Source organism: Pleurodeles waltl, chromosome 4_2 (assembly GCF_031143425.1).
Source record: "Pleurodeles waltl isolate 20211129_DDA chromosome 4_2, aPleWal1.hap1.20221129, whole genome shotgun sequence".
Lineage (NCBI taxonomy): Eukaryota > Metazoa > Chordata > Amphibia > Caudata > Salamandridae > Pleurodeles > Pleurodeles waltl.
The window spans coordinates 286,283,961-286,310,885 of record NC_090443.1 but is presented as its reverse complement, the minus strand read 5'-3'; the positions used below and the strand labels follow the sequence as shown (position 1 = coordinate 286,310,885).

Here is a 26,925-nt window from a genome sequence, read left to right as displayed (position 1 = left end):
GGAGTGGGCACAACGACGACTATATTATTGACCACGTTTCTTGCAGAACGAAATGGACTTCAAAATAAAAAGCTGTACCTTGGTGTCATCGACTTTAAAGCTGCTTTTGACCGGGTCAACAGACACTTTCTCCGGAGCAAGTTGAAACTTTGGGGCTTGCCAGATCCACTACTGAAGGCAAGTATATTACTATATACAGATATGTGGGTGGATGTAAAAAACGGAGATGCCACTACACTCTCGAGAAAAATCCCCACGTATTCTGGCCCGAAACAAGGTTGCGTGCTGGCCGCACATTTATTTAATCTTTGTATGGCATACCTCATACCCTTTCCTTAAATGAAACAAACTTGCATCTACCTTCTGGGATCCCTCCCCTATTCATCTATTATATGTGGATGACCTAGTTTTGTTTAGTCAAACTAAGGTGGGCTCGCAACCTTCTCTAAATATACTGGATAATTATGTAAACTCCAAACAGGAGATCAATGTGGCAAAATCTAAAATGATGCTGATTGAACCCCGACGGTAGTCTTCTGTTAAATTGCCATTGAATAACATATTGCTAGATTTAGTGTCACATTAGAAATATCCGGGCATATACTTGAACGCCCAGGGATCTTTTATGCAGCAGAAAAAGTATATTGGAAGAAGGCCGCTGCTCTAATTTAGGCTTTTTCCATCTTGGCCAAACAGTTAGATGGTCCTTCATTCCAATCACTGTTAACAGTGATATCTTCAAAACTGCTGCCAACAATTACCTATGCCAGTGCGGCAATGTATGACTCGGAAGCGACACCTATAGACAAAATTCAGCTTAATAGCTTAAAAGCAAGTCTGAAAGTATAATGATCTACATGTCCGGCACAGTTCAGTCTGGAATTTGGGCTAACAAGATTTAGCTATGAAAGCTACCATCATTGAGACGTAGTACAAAAATTAGTCACACCTTTGATGTACTAAATACTGCGCTCTTGAGAATGATTGACAGTCTGTTTACAACAAATATTTGTGGTCCTCTGTCAATCACTTGCAATTATAAGAGTTATGGGATGCTGGGCCCTCGAATGACTCATTCTAAAAAGGGCGCTAATAGGGCTACCAAGCATTTACTGCCAAGGGAGAACTTTAAGAATTACTTAAAGTAAAATAATAGTATGGTTGTAGAATGCACAAGCATTTTAGATCAGCTGGGGCTAGCAGATTAAAAAAAAATATGATTTAAAATTTAGAGTCCTTTTAATACAAATTTGATATTGTTGCTGATGTTTATCAGGCATTTCTGCTGCTGCTGACTAAACTGTAAACATTTATTTTTTTTTTGTATTTTTTTTTTTTTTTGCATTAGCATGACAGTGAATAGTTGCTTAGACTCAATTTTAAGACCATATTGAAACCATGTTGATATTATTGCTACTGTTTGCACAAAAACTTTAGGTCTGTCATTCAATTTGAATTTTAAGCCATTTCTAAGCAAAATCTATGTTATTGTTACTGGTTGCACAAGCATTTCAGGCCATTTGTGCAGTGGACAAAGTAATTGCACTGTTCCAATGTTAGGATCATTTTAAAGATTTTAACATCATTGCTGCTTGTTGTACAAGCACTTTAGGGTTTGCTCAAAATGTTATTATTACATTAGCGAATTTGATGTTCCCACTGTTGGTTCCACAAGTACCTTGGGTTAGCTGTGCTTAGTAGGTATTATTGACGCTTTTCGGAAATGCTAAAGAGCTCTTTGGAAGGAACCTTGTATTTCTCCTTTTTTTTTTTTTAACCTTAAGAGCACGTCTATCTGGGGACCTATAATATGCACTATTAATTTTAGTGAGATGTATTTTGGAAATGCAGGTGGGTATATATTTGTTATGGTTTTAAATAATAAACAGTAAACCAAATTTAGATACTGTTGTAGCTAAAAAAAAAATCTTAAAATGGGCTTAGAGCCCACCCATTACTTCCCTTTTTTTTCATGTCTTCTGAGGGAGTTTGCTGTTTACTTTTCTTTCTCTGACTTGAAAGTGAGAAGATTTATGTGTCAATCTTGCTGGATACTGGGCATAGTGGAAAGTGCATTTTCTGGCACACAACCATTATTAAATGAACTATGCAAATATTTAGGAATATATCATAATTAGCAAAGCACAAATGAAGCACATTTTTTAAATTCTGAGGTGTTTTGGAAACAAATACTCGAATATGATCAAAACAAATCAGTACACTGGTTGATGCCATTTCCACACACAGTTGTTTGTGTGCTGTATTGTTTTGTTAGTGAAACTGTATGTCTGTGCACATTTAGGTCATTTCAAGCAGTTTGCTACCACACCATGGACACTGCACTGTATTCCACGCCACTGCACTCTACTCTGCACCCCTCCACACCACACTACTCTGTTCTGCAGTGCTCCACTCAATCCCATTTCACTCTACGCCTCTCTACTCTACAACACTCTACTCTATGCCTATACACTGTCACTGTACTCTCCACAACTGCAGTCTTCCTCAGTGCACTCTATACCACTCTAATCTAGGCCTTTTCACTCTGTGCAACTCCACTGTATGCCACTCTGCAATACTGTATTTTACGTCAGTACACTCTACAACAATGCTCTCTAGTCTATACCACTCCAATCTACACCCCTGCACTCTATGCCAATCCACAGTATGCCACTCTACTCTATGCCACTGCACTCTGCACCACTTTACTCTATGCCACTCTACTCTGCGCCATGGCACTCTACCCTGCACCACTCTAATCTGAAACAATTTACTCTGCTGTTCTACTCCACACCACTCTGCCACTGTGCATTATGCCTCTGCGCTCTACGCCTCTACACTCTATTCCTCACCACTGTAGTCTACCCCACTGCTCTACGCCACTGCACTTTATGCCACTGCACCCTACGCCTCTCTACTCTATATATGCTACTGCACTCTATGGCCCTGAACTTTGCACTACTGCATCCTATGCCAGTACACTCTCTGCCACTGAACTCTACGCAACTGCACTTCGCATCACTGCGGTCTGGGCCACTCCACTCTGCACAGTGCCACTCTGCAGCACTGCATTCTACTCCAGTACATCCTACACCAATGCACTCTACTCTGTACCACTCCATTCTCCCCCCTGCACTATGTTCCAATCCACTAAACACCACTTTAATCTACTCCGCGCCACTGCACTCTACACCACTTTACATATTACTCTACGCCACACTACTCTTCACCACTCCACGCCACTTCACTCTACTCTGAAACAATCTACTCTACTCCATGCCTCTGTGCTTTATGCCTCTGCGGTCTACATCTATGCACTCTACACCTCTGCGCTTTAATCTGCACCATTGTATTGTACTCTACTGCTCTCTACGCCAGTGCACTTTATGCGACTGCAGTCTCCTCTCCACCACTTTACTCTATTCCGCTCTATTCTACGCCTCGCTGCTCCACTGCACTCTATGCCACTGCATCCTGTGTCAATGCACTTTACGCCATTCTACTCTGCATCACTCCTCTCTCTGCCACTGCATCCTATGGCACTACACTCTACTCTGCACCACTCTGCCACTGCACTCTACCCTGCACCACTGCACTCTACCCCACTCTTCTCTACGCCAGTGCACTCTATTATGTAACACTAATCAACACCACAGCATTATACAATGCTGCATTGTACACAGCTGAATTCGATGCCGCTGCACTCTATGCACTGCACTCCTCGCCGCTTTATTATGTGACTCTACTCTATGCCACTCCAGTACACGAAACTCTGCCGTTTCACTCTGCCCCACTCACCTCTACGCCACTAACTTTTAGCATTCCTGAACAGCAGCTACTCTGGTGCACAGCATGGCTAAACACATTGGCAAAGCAAATAGCTCTTGTATAGGTGATACCTATTGACTTTGCCATTGCTTGTTATTTGTTGGTTTTCACCAACTTTGTTTTAAGGAATATAGGGACAGGAATTTCCTTTGCTGGAGTGCAGGTGTGTTCCTCTACCCAGAGTGCCTGAATGTGTATCTGGTATCTTGAGTTTTCAAATTTGCTACTCCAGCGACTATTCTGCTCTGCAACATTGTTTCTCCGGCTCCTTCCAGCAACTGCAACATTTCCCCGACTGTGCATCCTCTGAGGGTGACAAGTCTTAAGTCTGCACCAAGAAGGAATCTTCCTTGGAGTGAAGGAGTCACTCCCCTGCATCAGCAGACACCAACTGCAATGGCAGCCAGTTGCGTGGATCCTCTCTCCTGCAACTCTGCGTGGCTCCTGCAACACAGGAGGTGGTCTTAAGTGGTCCCGTCTACCAGCTGTCCAACTTTGGAGGTGGTGAGTCTTCGCCTCTCCTTGCAGGACAGTACCCCTGAGCACTGCGACTCTTGCAGCCACCAAGGCTTGTTGGCTCTTCTTCCAAGGGATCTTCAGGATCCATGTAGCCCCAGCCTCCAGCATTCTTCCCTGCAATGCTTATTTTCCTGCCTGCTGCTCCAGCAACGTGGGACTCCTTTCAAGGTGTGCTGGGTGGACCCCAATGTGACTCCTGTGCCTGCTACCTGTGAGTTACCTGTGGGGGCTGTATCCTCAACTTCTGGCTCTCCTCACTGCTGAGGGTCACCTGGGATTCCACTCCTTGGGTTGAGTCCCATCAATCCTTCCTGGTCCCCCGCAGCTCTGCAACTCTTCATCTGTGACTTTTGCCTTTGCCAAGGCTTGTTGGTGGTTTTTCCACACCACTGACGGACTGCAACTCTTCTTCTGACGTGAGACATCGACTGCATCACTTCTGGAACTCTTCCTTTGCTCCTGTGCTGCAAAGCTGACTCCTGGACTCCATCTTCGACCTGGTCCTGCACCCCCAAAACTACTACATATATTTAAAATGCAGTGGGCTACTGTAGGAAGTTGGCTCTGTATGTGCTATTTCAAAGTAAGGAATAGCATGCACAGAGTCCAAGGGTTCCCCTTAGAGGTAAAATAGTGGTAAAAATAGATAATACTAATGCTCTATTTTGTGGTAGTGTGGTCGAGCAGTAGGCTTATCCAAGGAGTAGTGTTAAGCATTTGTTGTACATACACATAGACAATAAATGAGGTACACACACTCAGAGACAAATCCAGCCAATAGGTTTTTATATAGAAAAATATCTTTTCTTAGTTTATTTTAAGAACCACAGGTTCAAATTCTACATGTAATATCTCATTCGAAAGGTATTGCAGGTAAGTACTTTAAGAACTTCAAATCATCAAAATTGCATGTATACTTTTCAAGTTATTCACAAATAGCTGTTTTAAAAGTGGACACTTAGTGCAATTTTCACAGTTCCTAGGGGAGGTAAGTATTTGTTAGGTTAACCAGGTAAGTAAGACACTTACAGGGCTTAGTTTTTGGTCCAAGGTAGCCCACCGTTGGGGATTCAGAGCAACCCCAAAGTCACCACACCAGCAGCTCAGGGCCGGTCAGGTGCAGAGTTCAAAGTGGTGCCCAAAACACATAGGCTAGAATGGAGAGAAGGGGGTGCCCCGGTTCCGGTCTGCTTGCAGGTAAGTACCCGCGTCTTCGGAGGGCAGACCAGGGGGGTTTTGTAGGGCACCGGGGGGGACACAAGTCCACACAGAAATTTCACCCTCAGCAGCGCGGGGGCGGCCGGGTGCAGTGTAGAAACAAGCGTCGGGTTTGCAATGTTAGTCTATGAGAGATCTCGGGATCTCTTCAGCGCTGCAGGCAGGCAAGGGGGGGGTTCCTCGGGGAAACCTCCACTTGGGCAAGGGAGAGGGACTCCTGGGGGTCACTTCTCCAGTGAAAGTCCGGTCCTTCAGGTCCTGGGGGCTGCGGGTGCAGGGTCTCTCCCAGGCGTCGGGACTTTAGGTTCAAAGAGTCGCGGTCAGGGGAAGCCTCGGGATTCCCTCTGCAGGCGGCGCTGTGGGGGCTCAGGGGGGACAGGTTTTTGTACTCACAGTCTTAGAGTAGTCCTGGGGTCCCTCCTGAGGTGTTGGATCGCCACCAGCCGTGTCGGGGTCGCCGGGTGCAGTGTTGCAAGTCTCACGCTTCTTGCGGAGAGCTTGCAGGGTTCTTTAAAGCTGCTGGAAACAAAGTTGCAGCTTTTCTTGGAGCAGGTCCGCTGTCCTCGGGAGTTTCTTGTCTTTTCGAAGCAGGGGCAGTCCTCAGAGGATGTCGAGGTCGCTGGTCCCTTTGGAAGGCGTCGCTGGAGCAGGATCTTTGGAAGGCAGGAGACAGGCCGGTGAGTTTCTGGAGCCAAGGCAGTTGTCGTCTTCTGGTCTTCCTCTGCAGGGGTTTTCAGCTAGGCAGTCCTTCTTCTTGTAGTTGCAGGAATCTAATTTTCTAGGGTTCAGGGTAGCCCTTAAATACTAAATTTAAGGGCGTGTTTAGGTCTGGGGGGTTAGTAGCCAATGGCTACTAGCCCTGAGGGTGGGTACACCCTCTTTGTGCCTCCTCCCAAGGGGAGGGGGTCACAATCCTAACCCTATTGGGGGAATCCTCCATCTGCAAGATGGAGGATTTCTAAAAGTTAGTCACCTCAGCTCGGGACACCTTAGGGGCTGTCCTGACTGGCCAGTGACTCCTCCTTGTTTTTCTCATTATTTTCTCCGGCCTTGCCGCCAAAAGTGGGGCCTGGCCGGAGGGGGCGGGCAACTCCACTAGCTGGAGTGTCCTGCTGGGTTGGCACAAAGGAGGTGAGCCTTTGAGGCTCACCGCCAGGTGTGACAATTCCTGCCTGGGAGAGGTGTTAGCATCTCCACCCAGTGCAGGCTTTGTTACTGGCCTCAGAGTGACAAAGGCACTCTCCCCATGGGGCCAGCAACATGTCTCGGTTTGTGGCAGGCTGCTAAAACTAGTCAGCCTACACAGATAGTCGGTTAAGTTTCAGGGGGCACCTCTAAGGTGCCCTCTGTGGTGTATTTTTCAATAAAATGTACACTGGCATCAGTGTGCATTTATTGTGCTGAGAAGTTTGATACCAAACTTCCCAGTTTTCAGTGTAGCCATTATGGTGCTGTGGAGTTCGTGTTTGACAAACTCCCAGACCATATACTCTTATGGCTACCCTGCACTTACAATGTCTAAGGTTTTGTTTAGACACTGTAGGGGTACCATGCTCATGCACTGGTACCCTCACCTATGGTATAGTGCACCCTGCCTTAGGGCTGTAAGGCCTGCTAGAGGGGTGTCTTACCTATACTGCATAGGCAGTGAGAGGCTGGCATGGTACCCTGAGGGGAGTGCCATGTCGACTTACTCGTTTTGTCCTCACTAGCACACACAAGCTGGCAAGCAGTGTGTCTGTGCTGAGTGAGAGGTCTCCAGGGTGGCATAAGACATGCTGCAGCCCTTAGAGACCTTCCTTGGCATCAGGGCCCTTGGTACTAGAAGTACCAGTTACAAGGGACTTATCTGGATGCCAGGGTCTGCCAATTGTGGATACAAAAGTACAGGTTAGGGAAAGAACACTGGTGCTGGGGCCTGGTTAGCAGGCCTCAGCACACTTTCAATTGTAAACATAGCATCAGCAAAGGCAAAAAGTCAGGGGGCAACCATGCCAAGGAGGCATTTCCTTACACAACCCCCCCCCAAACGAAAGAGGATGAGACTAACCTTTCCCAAGAGAGTCTTCATTTTCTAAGTGGAAGAACCTGGAAAGGCCATCTGCATTGGCATGGGCAGTCCCAGGTCTGTGTTCCACTATAAAGTCCATTCCCTGTAGGGAGATGGACCACCTCAACAGTTTAGGATTTTCACCTTTCATTTGCATCAGCCATTTGAGAGGTCTGTGGTCAGTTTGAACTAGGAAGTGAGTCCCAAAGAGGTATGGTCTCAGCTTCTTCAGGGACCAAACCACAGCAAAGGCCTCCCTCTCAATGGCACTCCAACGCTGCTCCCTGGGGAGTAACCTCCTGCTAATGAAAGCAACAGGCTGGTCAAGGCCATCATCATTTGTTTGGGACAAAACTGCCCCTATCCCATGTTCAGAGGCATCAGTCTGCACAATGAACTGCTTAGAATAATCTGGAGCTTTGAGAACTGGTGCTGAGCACATTGCCTGTTTCAGGGTGTCAAAGGCCTGTTGGCATTCCACAGTCCAGTTTACTTTCTTGGGCATTTTCTTGGAGGTGAGTTCAGTGAGGGCTGTCACAATGGATCCATATCCCTTCACAAACCTCCTGTAGTACCCAGTCAAGCCAAGGAATGCCCTGACTTGAGTCTGGGTTTTTGGAGCTACCCAGTCCAGAATAGTCTGGATCTTGGGTTGGAGTGGCTGAACTTGGCCTCCACCTACAAGGTGTCCCAAGTAAACCACAGTTCCCTGCCCTATCTGGCATTTGGATGCCTTGATAGAGAGGCCTGCAGATTGCAGAGCCTTCAAAACCTTCCTCAGGTGGACCAGGTGATCCTACCAGGTGGAGCTAAAGACAGCAATATCATCAAGATAAGCTGTGCTAAAGGACTCCAAGCCAGCAAGGACTTGATTCACCAACCTTTGGAAGGTGGCAGGGGCATTCTTTAAACCAAAGGGCATAACAGTAAACTGATAATGCCCATCAGGTGTGGAGAATGCTGTCTTTTCTTTTGCTCCAGGTGCCATTTTTATTTGCCAGTACCCTGCTGTCAAGTCAAAGGTACTTAGAAATTTGGCAGCACCTAATTTATCAATGAGCTCATCAGCTCTTGGAATTGGATGGGCATCTGTCTTGGTGACAGAATTGAGCCCTCTGTAGTCCACACAAAACCTCATCTCTTTCTTTCCATCTTTGGTGTGAGGTTTGGGGACTAAGACCACTGGGCTAGCCCAGGGGCTGTCAGAGCGCTCAATTACTCCCAATTCCAGCATCTTGTGGACTTCCACCTTGATGCTTTCTTTGACATGGTCAGATTGTCTAAAGATTTTGTTCTTGACAGGCATGCTGTCTCCTGTGTCCACATCATGGGTACACAGGTGTGTCTGACCAGGGGTCAAGGAGAAGAGTTCAGGAAACTGTTGTAGGACTCTCCTACAATCAGCTTGCTGTTGGCCAGAGAGGGTGTCTGAGTAGATCACTCCATCTACTGTGCCATCTTTTGGGTCTGATGACAGAAGATCAGGGAGAGGTTCACTCTCTGCCTCCTGATCCTCATCTGTTACCATCAACAGATTCACATCAGCCCTGTCATGGAAGAGCTTAAGGCGGTTCACATGGATCACCCTCTTGGGGCTCCTGCTTGTGCCCAGGTCCACCAGGTAGGTGACCTGACTCTTCCTTTCTTGTACTGGGTAAGGGCCACTCCATTTGTCCTGGAGTGCCCTGGGAGCCACAGGCTCCAGAACCCAGACTTTCTGCCCTGGTTGGAACTCCACCAGTGCAGCCTTTTGGTCATACCAAAACTTCTGGAGCTGTTGGCTGGCCTCAAGGTTTTTGGTTGCCTTTTCCATGTACTCTGCCATTCTAGAGCGAAGGCCAAGTACATAGTCCACTATGTCCTGTTTAGGCTCATGGAGAGGTCTCTCCCAGCCTTCTTTAACAAGGGCAAGTGGTCCCCTTACAGGATGACCAAACAGAAGTTCAAAGTGTGAGAATCCTACTCCCTTCTGTGGCACCTCTCTGTAAGCGAAAAGCAGACATGGCAAGAGGACATCCCATCTCCTTTTGAGCTTTTCTGGGAGCCCCATGATCATGCCTTTTAATGTCTTGTTGAATCTCTCAACCAAGCCATTAGTTTGGGGATGGTATGGTGTAGTGAATTTATAAGTCACTCCACACTCATTCCACATGTGCTTTAGGTATGCTGACATGAAGTTGGTACCTCTGTCAGACACCACCTCCTTAGGGAAACCCACTCTGGTAAAGATACCAATGAGGGCCTTGGCTACTGCAGGGGCAGTAGTCGACCTAAGGGGAATAGCTTCAGGATACCTGGTAGCATGATCCACTACTACCAGGATATACATATTTCCTGAGGCTGTGGGAGGTTCTAGTGGACCAACTATGTCCACACCCACTCTTTCAAAGGGCACCCCCACCACTGGAAGTGGAATGAGGGGGGCCTTTGGATGCCCACCTGTCTTACCACTGGCTTGACAGGTGGGGCAGGAGAGGCAAAACTCCTTAACCATGTTGGACATATTGGGCCAGTAGAAGTGGTTGACTAACCTCTCCCACGTCTTGGTTTGTCCCAAATGTCCAGCAAGGGGAATGTCATGGGCCAATGTTAGGATGAACTTCCTGAACAGCTGAGGCACTACCACTCTCCTAGTGGCACCAGGTTTGGGGTCTCTGGCCTCAGTGTACAGGAGTCCATCTTCCCAATAGACCCTATGCGTTCCATTTTTCTTGCCTTTGGACTCTTCAGCAGCTTGCTGCCTAAGGCCTTCAAGAGAGGGACAGGTTTCTTGTCCCTTACACAGCTCCTCCCTTGAGGGTCCCCCTGGGCCTAAGAGCTCAACCTGATAAGGTTCAAGCTCCAAAGGCTCAGTTCCCTCAGAGGGCAGAACTTCTTCCTGAGAAGAGAGGTTCCCTTTCTTTTGCTGTGTTGCAGTTGGTTTCCCAACTGACTTTCCTTTCCTCTTGGTAGGCTGGGCCATTCTTCCAGACTCCAGCTCTACTTGTTCACCCTGTGCCTTGCACTGTGCTCTTGTTTTCACACACACCAGTTAGTTCTACCTCAGCCCATGCTGAGGACTCCAGGTCATTTCCAAGCAGACAGTCCACTGGGATATTTGAGGAGACCACCACCTGTTTCAGGCCATTGACCCCTCCCCATTCTAAAGTAACCATTGCCATGGGATGTACTTTTCTCTGATTGTCAGCGTTGGTGACTGTGTAAGTTTTTCCAGTCAGGTATTGGCCAGGGGAAACCAGTTTCTCTGTCACCATGGTGACACTGGCACCTGTATCCCTCAGGCCCTCTATTCTAGTCCCATTAATTAAGAGTTGCTGTCTGTATTTTTGCATGTTAGGCGGCCAGACAGCTAGTGTGGCTAAATCCACCCCACCCTCAGAAACTAGAGTAGCTTCAGTGTGGACCCTGATTTGCTCTGGGCACACTGTTGATCCCACTTGGAGACTAGCCATACCAGTGTTACCTGGATGGGAGTTTGGAGTGGAACCTTTCTTGGGACAGGCCTTGTCTCCAGTTTGGTGTCCATGCTGTTTACAGCTATGACACCAGGCCTTTTTGGGATCAAAGTTTTTACCCTTGTACCCATTGTTTTGTGAAGAGGCTCTGGGCCCACCCTCCTGTGCAGGTTTTTGGGGGCCTGTAGAAGACTCTTTACTATTTTTAGTTTTGGTTGTCTCATCACCCTTCCCCTGGGGAGTCTTTGTGACCCCTTTCTTTTGGTCACCCCCTGTTGAAGTCTTGGACACCCTTGTCTTGACCCAATGGTCCGCCTTCTTTCCCAATTCTTGGGGAGAAATTGGTCCTAGGTCTACCAGATGCTGATGCAGTTTATCATTGAAACAATTACTTAACAGGTGTTCTTTCACAAATAAATTGTACAGCCCATCATAATTACTTACACCACTGCCTTGAATCCAACCATCTAGTGTTTTCACTGAGTAGTCTACAAAGTCAACCCAGGTCTGGCTCGAGGATTTTTGAGCCCCCCTGAATCTAATCCTATACTCCTCAGTGGAGAATCCAAAGCCCTCAATCAGGGTACCCTTCATGAGGTCATAAGATTCTGCATCTTGTCCAGAGAGTGTGAGGAGTCTATCCCTACACTTTCCTGTGAACATTTCCCAAAGGAGAGCACCCCAGTGAGATCTGTTCACTTTTCTGGTTACACAAGCCCTCTCAAAAGCTGTGAACCATTTGGTGATGTCATCACCATCTTCATATTTAGTTACAATCCCTTTAGGGATTTTCAACATGTCAGGAGAATCTCTGACCCTATTTATGTTGCTGCCACCATTGATGGGTCCTAGGCCCATCTCTTGTCTTTCCCTCTCTATGGCTAGGATCTGTCTTTCCAAAGCCAATCTTTTGGCCATCCTGGCTAACTGGATGTCCTCTTCACTGGGGCTATCCTCAGTGATTTCAGAGGTGTTGGTCTCTCCTGTGAGGGAACCAGCATCTCTGACTATTATTTTTGGAGTCAGGGTTTGAGGGACCCTGTTCTCCCTAGATAGGATTGGTAGGGGGGAATTTTCCTCCAAGTCACTATCCTCTTCCTCTGAGTTGCCACCCTCAGAGGGGTTGGCCTTTTCAAACTCTGCCAAAAGCTCCTGGAGCTGTATTTTGGTAGGTTTGGGGCCCATTGTTATTTTCTTTATTTTACAGAGTGACCTTAGCTCCCTCATCTTAAGATGGAGGTAAGGTGTGGTGTCGAGTTCCACCACAGTCACATCTGTGCTAGACATTTTGCTTCTAAAAGTTGGAATACTTTTTAAGAATCTACAACTGGTTCTAGAATCTAATTCAAACTTTTACAAACTTTTAAACTCTAAAAGAAATGCTAAACAGGATCTAACACAAGGCCCTAGCAGGTCTTTTAAGAATTTAGAAAACTTTTCAAATTGCAAAAATCAATTTCTAATGACAATTTTGGAATTTGTCGTGTGATCAGGTATTGGCTGAGTAGTCCAGCAAATGCAAAGTCTTGTACCCCACCGCTGATCCACCAATGTAGGAAGTTGGCTCTGTATGTGCTATTTCAAAGTAAGGAATAGCATGCACAGAGTCCAAGGGTTCCCATTAGAGGTAAAATAGTGGTAAAAATAGATAATACTAATGCTCTATTTTGTGGTAGTGTGGTCGAGCAGTAGGCTTATCCAAGGAGTAGTGTTAAGCATTTGTTGTACATACACATAGACAATAAATGAGGTACACACACTCAGAGACAAATCCAGCCAATAGGTTTTTATATAGAAAAATATCTTTTCTTAGTTTATTTTAAGAACCACAGGTTCAAATTCTACATGTAATATCTCATTCGAAAGGTATTGCAGGTAAGTACTTTAGGAACTTCAAATCATCAAAATTGCATGTATACTTTTCAAGTTATTCACAAATAGCTGTTTTAAAAGTGGACACTTAGTGCAATTTTCACAGTTCCTAGGGGAGGTAAGTATTTGTTAGGTTAACCAGGTAAGTAAGACACTTACAGGGCTTAGTTTTTGGTCCAAGGTAGCCCACCGTTGGGGATTCAGAGCAACCCCAAAGTCACCACACCAGCAGCTCAGGGCCGGTCAGGTGCAGAGTTCAAAGTGGTGCCCAAAACACATAGGCTAGAATGGAGAGAAGGGGGTGCCCCGGTTCCGGTCTGCTTGCAGGTAAGTACCCGCGTCTTCGGAGGGCAGACCAGGGGGGTTTTGTAGGGCACCGGGGGGGACACAAGTCCACACAGAAATTTCACCCTCAGCAGCGCGGGGGCGGCCGGGTGCAGTGTAGAAACAAGCGTCGGGTTTGCAATGTTAGTCTATGAGAGATCTCGGGATCTCTTCAGCGCTGCAGGCAGGCAAGGGGGGGGTTCCTCGGGGAAACCTCCACTTGGGCAAGGGAGAGGGACTCCTGGGGGTCACTTCTCCAGTGAAAGTCCGGTCCTTCAGGTCCTGGGGGCTGCGGGTGCAGGGTCTCTCCCAGGCGTCGGGACTTTAGGTTCAAAGAGTCGCGGTCAGGGGAAGCCTCGGGATTCCCTCTGCAGGCGGCGCTGTGGGGGCTCAGGGGGGACAGGTTTTTGTACTCACAGTCTTAGAGTAGTCCTGGGGTCCCTCCTGAGGTGTTGGATCGCCACCAGCCGAGTCGGGGTCGCCGGGTGCAGTGTTGCAAGTCTCACGCTTCTTGCGGAGAGCTTGCAGGGTTCTTTAAAGCTGCTGGAAACAAAGTTGCAGCTTTTCTTGGAGCAGGTCCGCTGTCCTCAGGAGTTTCTTGTCTTTTCGAAGCAGGGGCAGTCCTCAGAGGATGTCGAGGTCGCTGGTCCCTTTGGAAGGCGTCGCTGGAGCAGGATCTTTGGAAGGCAGGAGACAGGCCGGTGAGTTTCTGGAGCCAAGGCAGTTGTCGTCTTCTGGTCTTCCTCTGCAGGGGTTTTCAGCTAGGCAGTCCTTCTTCTTGTAGTTGCAGGAATCTAATTTTCTAGGGTTCAGGGTAGCCCTTAAATACTAAATTTAAGGGCGTGTTTAGGTCTGGGGGGTTAGTAGCCAATGGCTACTAGCCCTGAGGGTGGGTACACCCTCTTTGTGCCTCCTCCCAAGGGGAGGGGGTCACAATCCTAACCCTATTGGGGGAATCCTCCATCTGCAAGATGGAGGATTTCTAAAAGTTAGAGTCACTTCAGCTCGGGACACCTTAGGGGCTGTCCTGACTGGCCAGTGACTCCTCCTTGTTTTTCTCATTATTTTCTCCGGCCTTGCCGCCAAAAGTGGGGCCTGGCCGGAGGGGGCGGGCAACTCCACTAGCTGGAGTGTCCTGCTGGGTTGGCACAAAGGAGGTGAGCCTTTGAGGCTCACCGCCAGGTGTGACAATTCCTGCCTGGGAGAGGTGTTAGCATCTCCACCCAGTGCAGGCTTTGTTACTGGCCTCAGAGTGACAAAGGCACTCTCCCCATGGGGCCAGCAACATGTCTCGGTTTGTGGCAGGCTGCTAAAACTAGTCAGCCTACACAGATAGTCGGTTAAGTTTCAGGGGGCACCTCTAAGGTGCCCTCTGTGGTGTATTTTTCAATAAAATGTACACTGGCATCAGTGTGCATTTATTGTGCTGAGAAGTTTGATACCAAACTTCCCAGTTTTCAGTGTAGCCATTATGGTGCTGTGGAGTTCGTGTTTGACAAACTCCCAGACCATATACTCTTATGGCTACCCTGCACTTACAATGTCTAAGGTTTTGTTTAGACACTGTAGGGGTACCATGCTCATGCACTGGTACCCTCACCTATGGTATAGTGCACCCTGCCTTAGGGCTGTAAGGCCTGCTAGAGGGGTGTCTTACCTATACTGCATAGGCAGTGAGAGGCTGGCATGGTACCCTGAGGGGAGTGCCATGTCGACTTACTCGTTTTGTCCTCACTAGCACACACAAGCTGGCAAGCAGTGTGTCTGTGCTGAGTGAGAGGTCTCCAGGGTGGCATAAGACATGCTGCAGCCCTTAGAGACCTTCCTTGGCATCAGGGCCCTTGGTACTAGAAGTACCAGTTACAAGGGACTTATCTGGATGCCAGGGTCTGCCAATTGTGGATACAAAAGTACAGGTTAGGGAAAGAACACTGGTGCTGGGGCCTGGTTAGCAGGCCTCAGCACACTTTCAATTGTAAACATAGCATCAGCAAAGGCAAAAAGTCAGGGGGCAACCATGCCAAGGAGGCATTTCCTTACAGCTACTTACTGCATGTGTGTAATTGTACATTACATTGTGTGCAATGATAAGCATGTGTAGTTGATGACTTGGTGAAAAGGATTGAAACCAAGCACCCACTTATTAATAATGATGCTGTGATCGGAGTGGCATACGTCACCTAACTCGGAAGCAGTGAATAAACACATATCACTGGAATATTGTAACTTAACTAGACACCACTCATAAAGTCTTCTACATGCCAAAGAGAAGAAGGAAAAAGCGTGTTTATAGCGAAACATTACAAGTGAAAAGAGCCTTAATTATTATGGTGTCAAATGAGGACTCCAATAACTTTCTTAGTGCACCTATACATGCCCATATCCCTGATATTTAAAATGCAATGGGCTAAGCTTTGTATATATGTATATGCACATTACATTAGTTATGCATGCAGTGATAAGCATGTGTAATTCATGGCTCAGTAAAAAATATATAAATGATAGATCTGTGATCAGAGTGGCATATGAATTGCATAACCTAGAAGCAACGAATAAACCTACAGTGCTGCAACGTTGTAACTTAACTAGGAACTGTTCAACAGATGTTTTCATGCCAACGTGAAAATAGGAAGAAAAAAAATTGGTCACAGCTAAACACGTATCACTTTTATACAGGTAGGTGAGAAAACATTTGCAAGCCTCCAATGTGGAAACGTGTTTAGGCTGGGCCTATTCTGAAATATGGAATTTAAATTTGGGTTTGAAAATAAAGGCATTACAGTGTCAGAGACTGACAGGTTGCTGAGTTTACATATAGCTGTTGGGGTGCACGTCAAAGGAGGGAAACAGAATGCCAAAAGCTTGTTTAACCATTCTGGTGGCTGAAAACTCAGTTTTTTCCACTAGACGTCGGTCTCTTGAATTTGTTGGTGGTACAGGGACTGCCTAAAACTGGATTTTAGTTTTTGGATGTAAGAGGACAGTAAGACCACCAGGGTACGCTCTCATGCACATCCCCAGCTCTCAGATCCCCATTTGGACGAAGACACTTGCTATGTTGAAAATGCCGAAATTGGGTAGAGTTAGCTCAGAGAATCTTTACCCCATTGGTTAGGGTTCTCCAGGGGTCCTTCGCACCCACTAGCTTGTTTTGGGCATAAAGTGGCACCTCCATGCACATACTTGAGATCACTTCTGGACCTGTAAAAGAAAAGGAGAGGACTCTCCCTGTTGTATGTGCCCTTACAAGAGCCCTCAAGACTCGATCTGCTCTCCCTCTTGTACTCTGGACTAAGAAGTGAAATCCAGGGGTCATAAGACTGATCTCCTGTTAAAGGCACATGGACACGAAATGTACAAGAGACCTTTTTCTACAAATGCTCAGGTGAACAGTGGCAACTGGGCCTGGATTGGACCCTGCTTTGGCCTCTGCCTGTGAGTCTTTAAGTGCCTCACAGACAGACAGAGGTCACAGCAGGTGGGCTTCAGAAGTGTACCCCTGTGGTGGATTGGGACTTAAAGGATTAAAGATAAAAATCTTTTAGCCAGGGCAAACCTGGTTGGTGTATCTGACCATTGGATATTAGCGTCAAGGTGTATCTAGATCCTGTTCTACTGTGACCATTGACTATCATTGACAAATGGTGCTATTTCTACTTAAAACTTTAAAAATTCATATCTCCACATCACTTGTTTGGAAATTTGTAATTTTGGTGTAATTGTATAACATTTTACTGATTTGTTTTGGAGTGTTTTGGTTTGCATTTCAGCTTACTGTTTTATTACTGCATAAATGTTTTTTAAGTTAAACCTGCCCGCTCTGTGCCATAACTACCAGAGGATAGGCTCAGGGTCGGGAGTAAGAGGTCACAATATGAGAGCAGTGGTAGGTTACAGGTTATCAATCACTTTACAAGAAGACATTCAAGAGTAGGTGACCACTTTGAGACTAGAGCATCAAGCATACGTTCCCAGTTCTGGTGTTTGGAGTTTAGGTGCCACCCTTGGATGCTTTTGTTGTATCCATTCCATAAAACTGCTATCAAAAAGTACTGCAGGTTAATTCTGAGTAAGAGTGATACATGTCCAATGTCCTACTCTTGGCCTTGATGTTGTGAAATAAAATTAGAAAGACGAGGAGCCATGACATGTTAAGTGTGAACTTGAAATTTCTAAGGCACATCTTTTCTCTAATTGTGCATTTCTTTTCTGGGCATTTTAGTTTAGAATCGGTTGGGTTTTGGAGTAAGCTAGTCTCTCTGGCTTGAACAGTTTGTATTAGATAAGTTAAAAGGAGATTAAACCACATTTTCTCAGAGAGGCAAGGAGGCATGTATTTTGAAACCTTAACCACTCACCTGTTCCTACCCTATTGTAGCACCAGCTTGTGGTTCCTCACTTCTGCCTTGGTGCACATGAATGTTAGGATCCGCTTGTCCAAGACTGGAAAAGAAACAAACATTTGAAAAAAGTGCAAAGGGCAGTTATTTGACTCTTGCATCAAGAAATATGTTCCTGGAATTCATGGACATATCAAACCTGCCATTGATGAGGCACTAAGGAGGAGCAGGAAATATAGGTATGAGAGGCAGACAGAAACCAGTGCTTATTCTGTAAATTTGTTTTAAAAAAAAAATAAGTGAAGGGACCAAAGGTATGACTTTGAAGCCCTTGCCAGTACTGCTGCAGGAAGGGGTTTCTGAATACCAAGATAGTATAGCTTTGATTTCTCTTCATGCCTCTCTCTTCTACTACCATACATTTACTTCCTGGCTCACTCTTGCATGTTCTTTTTCATCCCTTCATCCCTTCTTTCCCCTTTTCTCACCGTTTTCCTCTAGTTCTCATTTCCTTTTGCCCTTTTCATTCTGTCTTTTGCTCTGGGGCAAAGTCTGATGAAAAAGGAGCCCTAGATCCCAGATTTGAGTGTTTGTGCCCTCCGCCTGCAACCATTCACAAAAATTATACACTGGCAATAAAGCGGGTTGCACAGGAATTACTAAACAAGGTGGAATAGTGATGCCAGAATTGGAGAGGGAAGGGGAAAGGTGAAGCAGCATAGCAGAACGCTTGCAGGACTACGCTAGTTCTCTCATTCTTAATGTGATCTACTTTTTTTTGCAGCTTCTCGACAGTGGAGTCTTCACTTGCTCACCTGGACAGCAGCTTCTTCTTGGGCAAGGTGTCCTTTCTTGTTGTAGGAGGTGTGTATGGAGCTTCGTACTTACAACTGGTGAGAAGAGGTTGTATAAAAGCGGACAACCATGCTAAGGCTAGAAAAAGTAGCACATTCTGGAGGCCAACTGGAATATGTAAGGATGGGAAATGGGTTACTGAATATATTACTTGTAATCTTCCCTACCCAAAACCTTAGTCCTCCCTGGCACAATCAGTTACTTTTTTAAGGTTTCTGAGACCCTAGTCATACTTTTTACAAAGTGAGGTCTGTTTACAAAATTCATTGCATCCTACGTAATAAGTAGCTCCTCAGTCCATGCCACTAATCTATTTACCAACCTTCATTTAGGAATACCGTGAGCAGTATTTGATTTTGATGGGGGAGAACAAGTGTTTCGGGCGATGCAAATTACCAGTAAGAAATAAATTACTGACCCCAAAATTCGTCCTCCCCATGACAGTCAGTTACATTATATGGATATGCATAAGCTTAATCTGATATTCCTCACTGAAAGAAGGAATTAATACTGTTTTGTCCTGAAATATCTTTTAACTATACAAGTGACACAATTCTGCTCTTACTGCATAACCTCTTCATAGACCCCAACTTCAGGCAGTAATGTCTTACAAAGGTGTCTACGGAAGGCCATGTTGCTGCCCTGCGTACCTTCACCAAGGGAATACAATTTGCTGCCATCCAATATGCTGCAACACTTCTGGTTGATTGCCCTAAAATCTAAATAGGTACTTGCTGTTGCATAACAGTATGCATTAGAAATCGCTCGGTGTACCAGTCTACTGATTGTTATCGTAGGTGGTTTCTTCCCTTTGTTTGCTGAACCGATAAATTCCCATCTTTTTCTGAAATCCCTTGTCCTGTCTAGGTAAATGAGGAGCACCCTCTTAACCTCCAATGATATTGGAACACAGTCTTTTTTTTTTTTTTTTTTTTTTTTTTTTTTTTGATACACTGGGAGCTCAAGTTCCTGCTCCGTTGTGGTGACACCAAGTTTAAATTTAGGGTCTAACTTAAGAATATAACATTTCCTATTTAACGTAAAGGAATGTTTCAATTCTATTAAGGACACAGAGGCGAAGAGTACAGTAGTGTGTTTTCGCTTTATTTAATAGCAGTCACATAAATCAACATACCAAACTACTTTTCCCATGACCCATAGGGAAAAAACGACATCAACATTATAACCAATCACTGAAACCCATTGCAATATAGTCCTTCCTTGATGACAACTCCCCCTCTTTCTCTGGGCGATGAATAGCATTTCACCCTGGACTCTTAATATTTTTTTGGACACGTCATTATCTGGAAGACAAAACGTATAAATTAATAGACTCTTTATTCTAGACTTCAACACCATTTCCAAACATAATATCTGGTCAATATCACAGATCATTCATAAGCCTGATTAATAACCAACCAATGTAGGCAATGAAAAAACTAAAACCCTTCCTCAGTCTTAATAAAGGACGCAACTCAACAACTCAGTCATAATTAGCAGGAGGGAAATCTCTGATCCATGGATGGGAATAATCCTCGCCTTGGTATCCTTAATGGAAATGAAGCTTTCCCTGACGTTAACTAGGACATTTTATATTCTATGGCAGGGTGAGGATTGTGCTAGTTTAAAGCGTACTGAACACCAAGGAAGTCCTATCCATAAGTGGATTAAAATTAAACCATTTTAAAGTGGAATCGAAAGACCAGTCAGCTGCCTTAATGATGCCCTGCAAATGGACACCTAACTTGAATGCCATGGCACCCCTCACAAAGTGAGCAAGAAAAATCCGGGTATCAATCCCGGCTTCCGGCATTACCCATGGGACCCAACTGGCAATAGTTGGGGAAGACACTGCTTTGAAAGGCTTCTTTATGGAGATAAGAAATTCTCTCTTAACTCTTCTGTCATAGCCTCATAAGCTTTGATCCATCATATCACACATAGTTTACGATTGTCCTCAAAATACGGATAAGAGTTTATGCTAGAATCCATCTATGTTCTTCTGGATACATGAAATGTAACCCCTTCAGGGGTAAATACTCTACCTGTAATACCCAGAGCTCTTACAACAAACTCTGTGACAGGAGACCAGACATAACATTGCCAACTTATCAGAAAGCTCCTTCTGCTCCTTCTGTGAAAAGTATTTATTACTTAACCAGGAAACAGAGGTTGTGAACTCGATTGTCATCCCAAAGAGATGAGTAGCTCGATTCCGGAGAGAATGACAGCCTAGCACCTCTCATCAGTTTCCTCACTTGGGGATTCTTCCCCACAAGATGAGTCTATTGGGTCAGGAGCAGCCGAAATCGCTAATTGAAAGCAATTTACTGACCTGTAAGCTATGCCTTTAGACTCAAAATCTGACAGGAAATTTAAAACCTGGACAACATTAGAGCTCACTGGATCCAAATCCTGTTGCATATACCACCTAAGCCATCTAGCCCAGGCAGATCTGTGCTTGAATTGTTCTGAAAGGCGTGGGATTTGATGTCATCTCCGATAATCCTCAGTACCATGAGATGCAGAGTTGTCTCTAAAATCTGCTTGTGAGCATTTCTCCAAGTTCAGGAGATCCTGATGTAGGGGTAGAAGGGATCCCCAAAAAGTTCCATCAGAACCAGATACCAAGTTTGAGACCTCCAGAAAGGCATCACCAGGACTAAATCCACCTGTTCCCTGACTTGCACAGATATGTTAGTGATCATTAACAGGGGAAACTCATTCCCCTTCTCCAACGGCCAATCCTGTAGAAATGCATCTGTAGCTACCACCAGTGGATCCATCCTCCAGCTGACAAATCTGTCCACTTGGTTGTCTATGCAAGACCTGTGAGACAGAGCTATAAACATGTGAGTGTTCAGTTTCCACAAGCTTGTGACCTAGATATACCTGGAATTCCAGTCTGCCACAGCATTAGAGGAGCCTGGAGATGTTCCACTGTCAGAGATCCTGTGGGTGAGGCAGTATTCACATAACTCCCTGAGTAGGTGTAGGAGGACTTGGATTTCGTTCCCCCGAGATGGTTGATGTATTGCACCGCTGACACATTGTCCATCTTCAGTAGGATACAGCATTCAATCTTGTCCTTGGTTCAACTATGTATGGTGAAAGAGCCTCCTAGGAGCTACAAGCAGTTGATATGTAAACATCTTTCTGGAGAGGATCAGCCTCCTCCTATGCGTACATACCCACATCGAGCGCCTCAGCCTGTTGTGCTGGGAGTCTGACGCTACAATAAGGTTTGAGTTGGAGCCGAATATGGCCCTCCTGTTCCTGGATTCCATGTGAGCTAGCCACCACTGCATCTCCTCCTCGGCTTCCTGGGAGGGGGTACAAATTCTGCAGAGGAGAGACCCTTTCTGAGATGGAACGCCTTCAGGCGTTTTAAAGCGTGGTAATGGAGGGGCCCTGGGAAGATTGCCTGGATGGAGGACAAGAGCCCTACAACTTCCGCTATCTGCTGTAAAGACTTCTTTGGTTTTGCTAACGTCTTACAAAGCATTTGTCTGATCTTCGTCAGCTTCCTTGAAGGAAGACAGAGGCTGCCACCAAATCTATAGCAAACCGCAAAAAGGTGAGCTGAGTCAGCGTGATGATGAAGCTCAGGGACTCTAGGAGAGTCACTGCGTGTTAAAGGTGTTGTGACCGCCGCCGTGGACATTGATCCTTCAAGGAGATATTGTCCAGATCAACTAAGATGAGCACCCCTTGCTCTCAGATATTCTATTACTGGGTGGAGTACCTTGGTGAGGCACATGGGTGCCAATGATGGGCCGAACACAAAAGTCTGTCCTCACCTCTGAAATTGGAGAAATCTGCTGTGTGGAGGAAACATGGGAATCACAAAGTACGCATCCTTTAGGTCTAGCTGGACCATTCATTCCTATGGACGCAGCAAATCTTGCTAGAGGTGATTCCTCTCCATCTTGATGTGGTGAAAGACCAGCCACTCGCTGACCTTGTTGAGATTGATACAAGATGGCTTAAGCCAGTGGGCTGAAGGTGGACAGGAGCAATGGCTTGTTTCTTTAGAAGCTTGGAGACTTCCAAATCTATAAGGGAAGTGTCTTGTTGGGGGGGGTGGGAGGGGGTTACAATGGGCCTCAGATTTCTATGTTGAACTGGAGAACCGTAAAACTCCATGCGAAACCCCTGAATCTTCACCAGCAGCCTGGTACCTGCAGTAATCCTCTGACACTTGTCAGCAAAATTGGTGAGCTTGTCCCCAACTTTTACGTGGGAAGAAAAGTAGGACTAACATTATTATATCCATAAGCAGACTGTACTCTGCTTGTACCTCTGTAGCCATGGAGGTGATGGCCACCCCTTGAAGGGAAGAATCCTCCAAAACTGGAGTAATCCTGCCTCTGTGCCCTTCAGTTGCCTTTGCCTCTGGATGCGGAAACCTGGGTTGCAAGGTGGCCGGCTAAGCGCCCCCTTCCGCTACCACCCGATGAAAACCTTGGGGTTGAAGATCCGCTTAATGGAAGCTTGCACCTTGTCCAAGAAATTAAATGTGGCCATCAATTTTCCTAATTGTTTGATAAAGGAGTGCCCGAAGAGGCCTCCTTGCACCACAGTTTGTCTTCAAAAGATGCCAAGTCCCCAATTTCAAGTCCATATTTATCAGGAACGATCTATGGCGTTCCATAGAAAGGGCACGGTTGACATTGCCCAGGAGAATAAAGGCCTGCTGGACCCTGCCTAAGAGGACATCAGGAGAGATAAGTGACATTGACACATTAGCCTCCTCTGCCATATCCAGTATCTTCGTGAGGGGCCCTGTAAAATCAAGAAGTTTATCCTGGCAGGAAAGCCAGGACCGGTCAGTCCCCTTCTAAGGGTCCTTGAGCAAGGAACATAGCCATTTTGAAATCCAGCTCTGGTGTCATGGCAAGTTTACCCTCCAAAGAGGGGGGAGGACACTGCCTGAAGGTGGTTCCGGACCTCTTGATCCAAAGGCTTGTGAAGCCTAGCCACTACATAGGACATAACCTTCATGGCTGGTACCCATTCTGAGAATCTAGGATCTAGGGCCTTCTGGATTCAACATGTCATTAATGGGGTCCTGCATATCAGTAGGGATGGAGGCAGGAGGGGAACCCTTGAAGGACACCAAAGTCTTGAATACTCCCCTCAGCATCTGACTCTGCTGGGGAATCATCTAGGTCGTTATCTGTAGAATGGAAAAGTGAATGAACCTAGCCCAGACCTTGGCTTTCCAAGGGGGGGCACTGACAGGGGTTGAACAAAGGGAAGGAGGTGGGGGGGAATCACAAGCCAGAAAAGCCTATTAAAACCTCTGAAAGGCATCTGAATCTGCAACTTGGGCATGTTTTCGTTTTGGTCTCGGCCTTGCCCCATAAAGCACCTGGCTGCCCCGGAGGTTGTACGCCCAGTGGGTTGGTGAACTCTTCCTCAAAAAGACTGGTCCACAGGAGCTGTCCATCAGCCGCTACAATGTCCTCTCGTAGGGAGCTAGGGCCTAAGAGACCTCCTTCTGTATGGATGTGTCTATCGTGTCGCAAAACTCTTCATCCAGTGGAAAGTATTGGACCTGCTCCTCCTCAACAGGGATATGGACGTTGATGGTTACCAGTGCAGTCAGTCTATAGCGATTCTTATAAAGGGTTGGGTCACTGGAACACAAATGCACCCTCAAAACTGACTGGGCAGGGCCTGGGTGAGTGTCTCCAAATAACAGGCACTTCGCAACACAGCAGAGCCTGACAGGGTGTCAGAAGTGCTTGATACACCAGTGCAATACAGACCCTTCAATCAAAGGCGTAGCACTCCAGGCCCAGTGGGGTGGGTGGCAAACCAGAGGCTCTGCGATCGGCTGCCAACGGGATGATATTCCACCAGCAATAACTTGCTGGCCAATTGAGGAGCTGCAGAGGAGTGCATCTCTATGGGACAAGCTTTAGTGCCCTCCAGCCGTGATTGGGAGGCACTGTGCACTGCTTCCCTCTCATTTCAGTTGGCGAACTCACAAAAGGAGTGAAAAATGCTCCCATGAGCTAAAGTTAAAGAAAGAAAGCTTTACACATTAATAAAAGCAGCAATACCATATAAAGGATCTGGGTCAGGTGAGACCCTAGTACATCACCTTGCAGGGTGCAGCGCAGCTAAGAAAAAGGGGAAGTTCTCATTGAGGAAGGACTATATTGCAATGAGATTCCATGATTGGTTATAATGAAGTTGCGTTCTCCCTTTTTCCCTATGGTTCATGGGGAAAGTAGTTTGATATGTTGATTTATGTGGCTGGTATTAAATAAAGTGAAAAGAGACTAGCATAACCCTTGCCTCGGGTCCTGCTATAGAATTAACCTAGCTTGGAAAATCATATGCAGTTGAAATAAAGCTAAAAGAGCCCCTAACTCTGTCATCTGGCTGATGTGCTTGTAAACCTTTCCAAAGTGCCAAAGAGGGACCATTGTGGCTTGACTGTTCTTCAGTCTGAAACTCTTGAATAATCTTATAAGCCATGGGCTTGTCCTGGAAATATCAGTTGGATCTTCACAGAAACTCCTAATGGGTGCCCCATTGTGAGTAAAGTGTAGCTGGAGGTTAAACTTTCTGAAACCCATCCGCCAACAACTACTAGCACTGAAAATATTACATAAAGCTTCCTGAAAATGTTTCAGTGTACGCCTTATTTCAAAGTTATTCCAGGGTTTTGAGTATTCTGCCAAGGTAGACTGCTTCCTGGGCTCTTGAATAGAAAAGGAAACCTTCTCCTAACAACGCAATTCTTGTAAACACTGCCTCTCAACTTCCAAGCTGAAAGATTTAAGAACTGTAATATTTTAGGGAAAACTGATAGTTCGGGGACAAGGTGGGGGTGTTAGTGGGAATAGCAGGCAATTAAGACATTGCTGATCCACTAGCTACATAAAAGTTGGGAACCATGACCCCTTGGCCAAAAAAGAGCCTCTATAGTGACAGTCGACCTCTTCTCTTGAATACCTTCAAGCTCTCTGGGGAGAAGGGCAGAAGAAGTAAAGGAGACCTTAGAGTAGAGTTGGCAAAGAGCATTCTACTGGGTGGCAGAAGTGTATAGTCATGGGAGACCAAATGTTAGTCCTAGCTGCTGGAATTTCTTCCCATCCCAAATGAAAAAAATCAGATGATCCTATGTTTCAGCTGAGACTGTCTATTTGATAGTTGTCCTGGCCCAGGATGTACAATGCCATCGGAGTGAGAAGGTGGGTCTCTGCCAATAGTTATATTGCTTGTGCCGCCTCCTCTAGAACTCTCATTCTGGTTCTCAATTGTCTATATAGCTCTTGGCTGCCTGGGTTGTCTGTCCTCCCCACCATGGCCTTCCCATGAATCAAAGGAATGCAAGGCTGTTTATTATTAACAACTTCCTCCAGTTTGGGGACCAGGAGGACACCGAAGGAATTCATCTTCCCTTCACCTACATTTCCAGAAGGCTGCTCCCCATCCCCACTTACACTAGTCCATGAGTCTCCAACCTTTTCTATAGCGATAGCTACTTCTGATAAGCAACATTCATTGTGAGCTACAGAAGGCCAAACAACTTGCGCATTATTACCAGATAGCCCCGTGCACAGCTATGCTTAGCAAGCCTCAAGCCTTGGCCTTCAGATAGTCATGATTTTGGATTTTGGGGCTGAGATAACTGTGTTTGGGTCTTTTCAACCAACACAACAACCCGAAGACTATAGCAAATCAAATGTGGTATTGGACAAGAATTTCACCAAAAGCTCCATATTCCCTAAAATGGATGTAGAATCATCCTATATATGGATAGGTGTGTACATATGAGCTGATATTTGTTGCAAAATTAGATGCAGCATACACCCATTGGAGGGCCCTCTACTTTTTTTGTTACATGGCTCTGACAATAAGGCTTCTTCTGAATTAATAAGAAAAATGTGGCCATGCTGAACAACATTGAACTTTGTTTGGTATTTGTGGAAACTCCATATCAAATTGTTTTAAATTGTATCTCTAGCTGAAAAACCTGATAAAACTGGTCTTATTGGGGTCTCCATTGTGTTTTCAGTACATTATGAAATGGAAGATCATCTGCAGCTTGAGTTTCAAGCTGTGAATAAGAATCCTTCTCTAGGCCATGTGTTTAGTGTTCTAAAGCAAGTACTTATATGTACAAGCATCTCCTGGAAACGTATCTCTTGTACATGCTTACCTTTAAGGTCAGTTTCCTCTTCATCCCCACCATGATTAGTATAGTCTAATTTTTATTCTTGCATGTTTATTTAAAGCAGAGGAAAGTGCTTCCTGAATGAGGGATTGCGGATCAGCCTTGTAAAGCGTTGTGTCCTGCCTCCTTCTCTTCCTCCACATGCTGCGTTTACGTGTGCACTTCGCAGGCTCCTTTGTAGCATACCCCACTGCCATGCTGCCAGCAGTGGCGTCCTGTTTCAGGACGGGTTACTTTAATAACAAGGTATCTGCTCTTGAGCAGACA

The 26,925-nt window shown here is 45.9% G+C and overlaps 1 protein-coding gene across 2 annotated transcripts in view; it reads left to right on the top strand.

Annotated features, from left to right (window-relative positions):
* CENPM (centromere protein M) overlaps positions 1-26,925 on the top strand; it is a 99,062-nt gene that overhangs the window by 47,749 nt on the left and 24,388 nt on the right. Inside the window, exon 4 of one of the 2 annotated variants that reach the window (XM_069231153.1) lies at positions 18,391-18,578. In XM_069231153.1, coding sequence (XP_069087254.1) covers positions 18,391-18,578 — 188 coding nt within the window. The remainder of the gene's footprint in view (positions 1-18,390; positions 18,579-26,925) is intronic. The other variant, XM_069231154.1, reaches the window with a different exon arrangement.